Consider the following 8,381-nt stretch of genomic DNA (forward strand, 5'->3'; position numbering starts at 1 on the left):
TTATGGCACAATCTCATTGATGTCACTGGACTCCTGTGGTCTCCCGTGGGGTCCCCACAGCTCCGCGTAGGTCACCTGAGGTGCCTGAGGGACAGTGATGCGGGGGAGCCCTGCAAGAGACACTGGTTGTGGAGACCAAGGTGGGGGAGTGACACCAGTGGGTGACGTGTCACAGTCCCCCCCCATCCACAGTACTCACGCTGTGCCTGTTTGGTGCTCATAACGTGGGTGTACAGCACCTCCCCCTCCTGTGAAGGGGCCAGGGGCTCGGGGGGGGGCCTGTGGGGATAAAGGGGATGTGGGAGGGGATGGAGAGTTGTGGGGTGGGGTGGGGGAGTAATGGCTGGACACCCACACTCACCTTTCCTGGTGCTTCCTTGTAGCTGCAAAGGAAAGAGGGGAGGGGTGACTGTAGGGTCCCCAGGGCCCTGATGCCTCTCAGGATTCCTGACCCCTACAGGACCCTCAATTTCCCTCAGGAGCCCCAAGCACCTCTGGAGCCCCCCAGAACTCATGAAGCTCCCCAGTGCCCCCAACCAACTCAGCATCCAGAACCTAAAGCACACCAGGGATAGAGACCCCCCCAGAAGTCCCCAGGGCCCCTGAAAGAACTCCCAACATTCATGCAGGACCATCCAGCACCTCCCCAAACCCTACAGGACCCCCAGCCAAGGTCACAATTCTGGGGCTGTGGGTTCCACCCTATTGCTCCCCAACTCTGGGGGACTCTATAGCTCCCTGGGACCCCCCGTCCCCCATTGTCACCCACCCACACGGTGCCAGCGGTGCCAGGCCACAATGACACCCACGAGCAGAAGCAGGAAGAAAAGGGTCCAACCGACCCCTGCGGCCACTGCAAGAAACAGAGGGGGACACATCAGAATCACCCATCACCCTAGGGGTCCTGCACTCCCAGGTGACCCTGTGTAACCTTACCTGTATCCCTGTGTCTCCATGGTGTTGCCTTCAGTGTCAGCTCTGGGCTAAGTGCCTGGTGCCCATCCAGCTGGTTGGTGGCCACACACTGGTAGGTGCCTGAATGTCCTTCATCAAAGGCCCCGAGTTTCAGGAGGGGACCCCGGGCCACCTCCTGCCCGTTGTGCAGCCAGGTGAAGTTGACAGGGGCTGAGCCCACCTGCACCGAGCAGTGCAGGCTCATGGAGTCACCTGGGTGCAACTGGTGTAACAGGGGAATGAGGGTGATGGTGGCATTGGCCACAGGCACTGGGGAGACACAGACAGGGCTGAGGCTGGAGGGAGGTGCTGGCAGCCAGTGTGGAGGGATAGGGATGGGGGGATGGATGTGATGGGGGATGTCAGGGATGGGGTCACACCACGGAGGGGTGAGGGGACAGAGGGCAGAGGCAGGGGGAACCCAAGAAAGGTGTCTACGGGACATGAAGGTAGCCAGGTATGGGAGCCGAGGAGGCTGTGGAGGCTCCCTGTGCCCATCCCTGCGCTCACTGCGCACCGTGACACGGAGCCGGGCGCTGCTCTTCCGCACGGACCCCCCTCGGAGTGGACCTGGCAGCTGTAATTCCTCGAGTGGGAGACCCCTACAGCGGGCACCAGCAGCTGCAGACACCTCTACGGGCCCCCCACCACCTGCCCATCCCAGTAGAACACGTGCAGGAGGGGGGCTTGGGGCAGCAGGGGGCTGAGGGTGCTGAAGCAGCTGAGAGTCAGGGGGGACCCCATGGTGGGTTTGAGGGGACCCTCCAGCACCGGCACCCAGATGAGCTTAGGGCAGGAGATGGGGGACTGTGGGCACAGTGACCCCGAGTCCCTGGGGAAGCGCTGTGGGGCTGTCGGGGTGGTGGCTGTGAGGTGCTAACCATGCACTGTCACTGTCACCGGCATTGATTCCTCCCATACACTGTTGTTCACCCAGGCCTTGCAGAGGTAGCGGCCACTGTGGTTCAGCTGCAGAGGGGACAGGGACAGCTCTGTCCCATTGTGGAGCCCTCTAAGTTCTGTCTCCTCGCGGTAGAAGAACACCGAAGTGACCAACTTGTCCTGCCTGTACCGGCAGCGCAGTGTCAGCGTTTCTCCCTCCAGCAGTGCCCGCGCCGGCACCTGCAGCACCACTTGGTCTGTGGAGCAGAGGGGTGCCGTCACATCACAGGGGTCTAGAGGGTCCTGATGTCACTGGGACCCCAATATTGGGTCACAGCCAGTGAACCAGGCTTCCCCAATTTCAGCACAAGGGTCCCACAACACTTGGATGCTCTGGGATGTCCCTGTGTGTAGGGCATGGGCTCTGGTTACACTAGAGGGTGACCCATGGGGTGGAGCCCACCAGAGTCCTTGGGGTTCCCGTGGGTGCCAGGCTGGGGACACAAAATATCCTCACCGTTTGAGACGTTCACAGGGCGGCTGAGCCTACTGCCAGATCTGTCACATGTGTAGGTGCCACTCTCAGTGACAGTGAAGTTGTTGCCTCTCTCCTGCCCCCAGCGCTGCCCGTCCTTGTACCAGGTGGTGGCACCGGCGGTCCCCGAGCCCTGGCAGGTCAGTATCACCCAGTCCCACAGCACCGCCGGCCTCCAGGGGGGCTCCACCAGGAGCTGGGTGGTCTGGGCACCTGTGGGTGACAAGGGACACCAGCCTGCCAGGGCCAGTGTGGGGCTGGGGACAGTGGGGTGGGGTCATGGCATCCCCTGAGGACTCACCAGCGAGGCCGAGGGTCTGGGCTGGAAGGGAGAAGGGACAGGGCTGGGTGAGGGTCATGGGGACACTGTGGACACCCCATGTTTGCACTGGCCACCTCCACCAGCCCTACAGCACCTGTCCCCATGGCCACATCCCCATGGCCCTGTGCCCATGATCTAATTCCAATGGCACCTGTCCTCCCAGCCCATCCCAATGCAACGTGGCCCTTGTTCCTGTCCCTGCATCCCTGTATCCCTGTCCCTGTCCCCACAGCTACCCAAGCCCCAAGGCTCCTTCTGCCACATCCTTGTCCTCACATCTCTTTCCTCCTGTTCCTGTCCCCACATCCCAGATCCCCTGTTTCTGTCCCTAAAGCCACCCCACATCTCTGGTCTCACTGGGCTCCATGCCCTGCTCTGGCTCTGCTGGCATTGAGGACCTCAGGGGACCCCACAGCCCCCCTGTGCCCCCTCCCCTCCCCATCCCCGGGGTGTCAGGCCCGTGCCCGGGGCACTCACCCCACAGGAGCAGCGCCACCTTCCCGGCCATCCCGGTGTCCCCAGCCATGTGCACTGGCTGTCACTCGCTGCTGTGGCCGCCGCTCCCCTGGCTGGCGGCTCTTCAGATGAAGGGGAAGGAAGCAAGGTCACCTCTTGTCCCCATGTGTAGGTGGCCCTTGGTGGGGGCAGGGTGAGGACAGGATGGGGGTAGGGTGGGGACCTGATGGGACATGGGGGGGATGGTGGGACATGGTGGGGACATGGTGTTGCCAGAATTTGGAGTCTAAGGCTGTGTAGGGAGCCAGGGATGAGTGTCCAGGGGAATGGGGTGCCCAGGGATGGAGTCCCAGGGAAATGGGGGTCCCAAAGGTTGGGTGGACTCAGATTTGGGGATGAGGGTCCCAGAACAATGTGGCCTCCAGGAATTTGTGATCATGGGATGGGGGCCATGGCATGGGGGTGCCAGGGGAAAGGGGGTCCCTTTGAGAATGGGGGCCCTGGGGAAATCAAGGTCCCCAAGGGAAGGGGTGTCCCAGGGACTGGAATTACCGGGATGGGGCTCCTTAGGGTTGGAGATCCTGGGGAATTGCAGTCCAGGGAAGGGGGTTTCAGGGAAGGCAGGACAGAAGGAAATTGGGTCCCAAGGTTGGGGTCCCAGGGGAATGGGGGTGCCAGGGATGGGCAGTGGCTGGGGGGGCCTGGGGGTCACAGCTTCTTTCCTGGGTGCCTCAGATTTTGGGGTGACCCAGGGCCCTGCAAAATCACCCCTGGGGTGCTCATTTCCTGGCCAGGCATTGCATGGGGGTCCTGGGTAGCTCTGCCTCTGTGTCCTCCCCTGGCCCTGACTTTTTCCTCTCTTTATTTCTCTTCTTTCATTATTCTCATTACTTTTTGTCATATTCCATCAGCCCCACTTCCTGGCTCAGCAATCCTGAGAAGCACCTGAGATGGGAAGGGGTTGGGGGACCCAGGGGAGAGGGGGAAAATGGGGAGCAGGGGACTCAGGTAAGGGCGGGGAGTCTTTGGGGGATGGAGGTGTTGGGCTGTGCTCCCTCAACACTTTCTTTGTCCTGGAGGAGAGAGAGGCCATTTGTGCTGAGAGTCAGAAGGGAAAGGGGGGCAATCTCTGTTCCTAAGGGAGCACATCCAGGGGGGTCCTGTCCTCTAAGGTTCTGGAGTTCTGTTCCTGTTCTGGAGTTCACCTGGGCGTGTCACCAGTCCAGGGGGTGACACATCCTGGCATGGGGGGGTCCTGTCCCGGGGGGTGGCAATTCAAGAAATGTCCTTGCACATTCCTGGCCGGGTGCCTGTCCCAGGGGTGGCACATCCTGGGGACCCCTGTCAATGCAAGGCTGGGGCCCAGCCATGGCCCAGCCCCACTGCACAGGGATGGCCATTGCCCAGCCCTGCTCTGCCCAGCCCCAGGTGGCAGCCAGCACCTGAGGGTCCCCCCTGCCCCCTTGGCTTTGATTCTGGCAGCTTTAGAGCTGCTGCAGAGGTGAGAATTCTGTGGGTGGAAAAAGGCCCTGCCTGTGGTTTGCTCAGCTCTGCAAGAAGCACAAAACCCAAAGGGAGCCCAATCAGTGGCTCTGTGAGGGTCTTTGATGGTTTTCAGAGCAGGGGTGGCTGGAAACCGCCCCTGCAGGGGCAGCTGTGAGGGAACCAGTCTGGAAATGCAGCAATTGATCATTTTGTGCCTCTAATCAAGGGACTGAGAGAGCCTCAGAGCTACTGCAAAGACAACAACAATCTGTTCAACAACCTGACCTGGACCATCCTTCTTGAACAAAACCTGCAGCCCTTTGGTACCTCCCAGAAAGAATGTTTGTGTTCTGGATGTGCACACCAGAAGAGAGGGAAAATGTGGAAATATTGAGCAGGAGCTGCACACGAGGGGCTGGGGAACAGGGATGTCACAGCAAGAGCAGGGAATGCCCAGCCAGGGGAATTCAGGGCAGGCTGGAGTGGATTTACCAGGGAATCAGACCCTGAGGCACAGGGGCATTTCCACAGATTCCTGTGCACTGTCCCAAGGATGGACAGAATTTCTCCCATTTTTGGGAGTGGAATCCATGGGAAGTCAATCCAGTTTCAGGGTGGGAATGAGAAACATGGGGAGAGTTCCTAAATATGGGCCAAGAAAAGGCTTCCTTAGGGGCTGGGTTGCTGCCCAGCAGGCAGGGAACAATCCCATGGAGCTGTTGGACACTCAGGGAGATTCCACATTCTGTGTTATCCACAAGCAAACACTGCTGCGGGATGCAGCAGGGGGCTGCTAAAGGGAGCCAAAAAGTCTCATTTCTTTGCAATTTGGTTCTGATTTTATTATGAGTGACTTGTTGGGAAAGCAACTCTTAAAAGGATTCTATAAACCAAAGCATTTTATACCTTGTCAGGTTGATTTTTGCGGAGTTTATTTTTATTGGGAAAAATGTTGTAGGAATGGTTTTTGCCTTTATTTTTTGGATGTATAATTTGGTCTCAAGCATTTGGGCACCACAGAATTCAACCAAATTTTTCCTGGGATTTACCATCATCAGGGCAACGTTGTAACAGGCACACCTTAAGTTTGGGCAACCCAGAGGTCACAGGCCCTACTGGGGACAGCGGGAATGCTCAGGGCCCCCCCAGGACAGAGGTCCCCAGGATGTGCCACCTCTATGACAGGAATCTCAAAAGACGTGGCATCCCCAGAACGAGGATGACCCCCCTGGAACAAGATCCTGGGACAAGACCCAGGTGTCACTACAGCAGAGCTGCCCTTTTTCCTCAGGGCTGGACCCCTCTGGATGTGCCCCCCAGGACAGAATCCAGGTCCTTGCCTCAGCAAAAACAACCTCTGCCTTCTGCTGCAGGAAAGAGAAAGTGAAAGTATTGGAGGATCACAGCCATAGAGCCCCATCCCCCACAGGCCCCCAATCACTTCCTGCAAACCCCCACCCCCCCCCACCCCCTTTTTCCTCTTCCTGGAATCCCCTGAGCTGTTACCTGCTCAGGTGTTCCTTAGGATGGCTGAACCAGGAAACTGCAGGTGACAGGAAAAAAGCCCAGGGGTGAGTGGGGCAGAGACACAGAACCTACCAGGACAGCCCTGGGGTGCTGCAGGGTGGGGGCTGTGCTGGGCTCTGAGTCACCCCAAAATCTGAGGCACCCCAGGAAGGAGCTGTGACCCCTGTGCCCACCCAGCCACTGCCCATCCCTGGCACCCCCATTCCCCTGGGAACCCAACCATGGGACCCCTTTTGCCTTGGTCTCTCCTCCCTGGGACCTCCATCCCAGGACTGACATTGCCCAGTACCACCATTGCCCTGATCCCATCCCATGGGCTGCTTCTTCCCCCAGAACCCCTATTCCCGAGGGTCCCCTTTTTCCCCCTGCACCCCCAATCCTGGCACCCACACACCATGACCCCAAATCCCTGGGGACCATGTTCCCACAGCACCCCCATCCCTGAATCCCCCTAGGCATGGAAACCCCAATTCCCCTGGACCCCCATTCTCCTGGACACCCATCCTTGGTTCCCCACATACCCTGAGCTCCCCACTCCGGGAAACACCATCCGCCATCATGTCCCCAGACTATCCCATCATGTCCGCACACTGGCCAAGGCCTATCCCCACCCTGGCCCCACCAAGGGCCACCTACACGTGGGGACAGATGTGACCTCACTTCCTTGCCCTTCATCCGAAGAGCTGCCAGCCAGGGAACAAGTGACCACAGCAGTCACTCGCTGCTCCTGTGGGGTGAGTGCCCCAGGCATGGGACTGACACCCAGGAAATGGGGAGGGGAGGGGGCACAGGGGGGCCTGTGGAGTGCCGTGAGGTCCCCAATGCCAGCAGAGCCAGAGCAGGGCATGGAGCCCAGTGAGACCAGAGTTTTGGGGTGGCTTTGGGGACAGGAACTGGAGAACTGGGATGTGGAGACAGGAACAGGGGAATAGACATATGGGGACAAGGATATGGCAGAAGGAGCCTTGGGGCTTGGGTAGCTGTGGGGACAGGGACAGGGGAACAGGGTTGCAGGGACAGGAACAAGGGCCAAGTACCATGCAGATGGGCCATGGGGAGAGGTGCCATTGGAATGGGTTCGTGGGCACAGGACCATGGGTGCTGTAGGGCTGGTGGAGGTGGCCAGTGCAAACATGGGGTGTCCACAGTGTCCCCATGACCCTCACCCAGCCCTGTCCCTTCTCCCTTCCAGCCCAGACCCTCGGCCTCGCTGGTGAGTCCTCAGGGGATGCCATGACCCCACCCCACTGTCCCCAGCCCCACACTGGCCCTGGCAGGCTGGTGTCCCCTGTCACCCACAGGTGCCCAGACCACCCAGCTCCTGGTGGAGCCCTCCTGGAGGCCGGTGGTGCTGTGGGACTGGGTGACACTGACCTGCCAGGGCTCGGGGACCGCCGGTGCCACCACCTGGTACAAGGATGGGCTGCACTGGGGTCAGGAGGGAAGCAGCAAGTTCACTGTCACCAAGAGTGGCACCTACACGCATGACAGACCCAGAAGTGGGCTCAGCTACCCCGTGATTGTCTCAGACAGTGGTATCATGGGGATGGGAGGAGTCAACACCGGTGACAGTGACAGTGCATGGTAGCACCTCACAGCCACCACCCCGACAGCCCCACAGCGCTTCCCCAGGGACTCGGGATCATTGTGCCCACAGTCCCCCATCTTCTCCCCTGAGCTTGTCCGGGTGCTGGTGCTGGAGGGTACCCCCGAACCCACCCAGGGATCCCCCCTGACTCTCAGCTGCCTCAGCACCCCCAGCCCCCTGCTGCCCCGAGCCCCCCTCCTGCAGGTGTTCTACTGGGACGGGCAAGTGGTGGGGGGCCCACAGGGGTCCCCGCACCTGCTGGTGCCTACCGTGGGGGTCTCTCACTCGGGGAATTACAGCTGCCAGGTGTGCTCCAAGGGGGGGCTGTGCAGAAGAGCAGTGCCCGGCTCCGCGTCACGGTGTGCAGTGAGTGAGGGGATGGGCATGGGGAGCCCCCACAGCCTCCTCAGGTCCCCTTCCTGGGTACCTCCATGTCCCCCGGTAACCTTTCTTGGGTCCCCCTGCCTCTGCCCTGTGTCCTCTCAACCCTCTGTGGTGTGACCCCATCCCTGAAATCCCCCATCACACCCATCCCCCCTTGTCTCTATCCCCCCACACCGGCTGCCAGCCCCTCCCTGTGCCCTCAGCCCTGTTTCTGTCCCCACAGTGCCTGTGGTCGATGACACCATCAC

The 8,381-nt window shown here is 60.2% G+C and overlaps 1 protein-coding gene across 1 annotated transcript; it reads right to left on the reverse strand.

The window, feature by feature from the left end:
* Window positions 1–3,201, reverse strand: LOC139604525 (low affinity immunoglobulin gamma Fc region receptor II-like). Its single transcript, XM_071455661.1, has 9 exons — window positions 3,171–3,201; window positions 2,673–2,693; window positions 2,354–2,584; window positions 1,836–2,093; window positions 937–1,224; window positions 770–853; window positions 362–383; window positions 200–279; window positions 1–110 (listed from the first exon to the last, which is right to left on the reverse strand). Exons 1-9 carry the CDS (start codon window positions 3,199–3,201, stop codon window positions 1–3), a joined length of 1,125 nt encoding a protein of 374 aa, XP_071311762.1.
* Window positions 3,202–8,381: the final 5,180 nt, after the last annotated feature.

The sequence above is a fragment of the Agelaius tricolor genome, unplaced genomic scaffold, assembly GCF_023055355.1.
Source record: "Agelaius tricolor isolate 1412-34295 unplaced genomic scaffold, bAgeTri1.0.p SCAF_52, whole genome shotgun sequence".
Taxonomy (NCBI): Eukaryota; Metazoa; Chordata; class Aves; order Passeriformes; family Icteridae; genus Agelaius; species Agelaius tricolor.

Excerpts from the sequence above, each read along its gene's own strand:
- LOC139604525 (XM_071455661.1), bottom strand. The coding sequence starts at position 3,201 with ATGGCCGGGAAGGTGGCGCTGCTCCTGTGGG. Across the intron at positions 854-936 it reads ATGGAGACACAGGGATACAG|TGGCCGCAGGGGTCGGTTGG; the intron begins GTAAGGTTACAC and ends TGTTTCTTGCAG. Across the intron at positions 280-361 it reads ACAAGGAAGCACCAGGAAAG|GCCCCCCCCCGAGCCCCTGG; the intron begins GTGAGTGTGGGT and ends TTATCCCCACAG.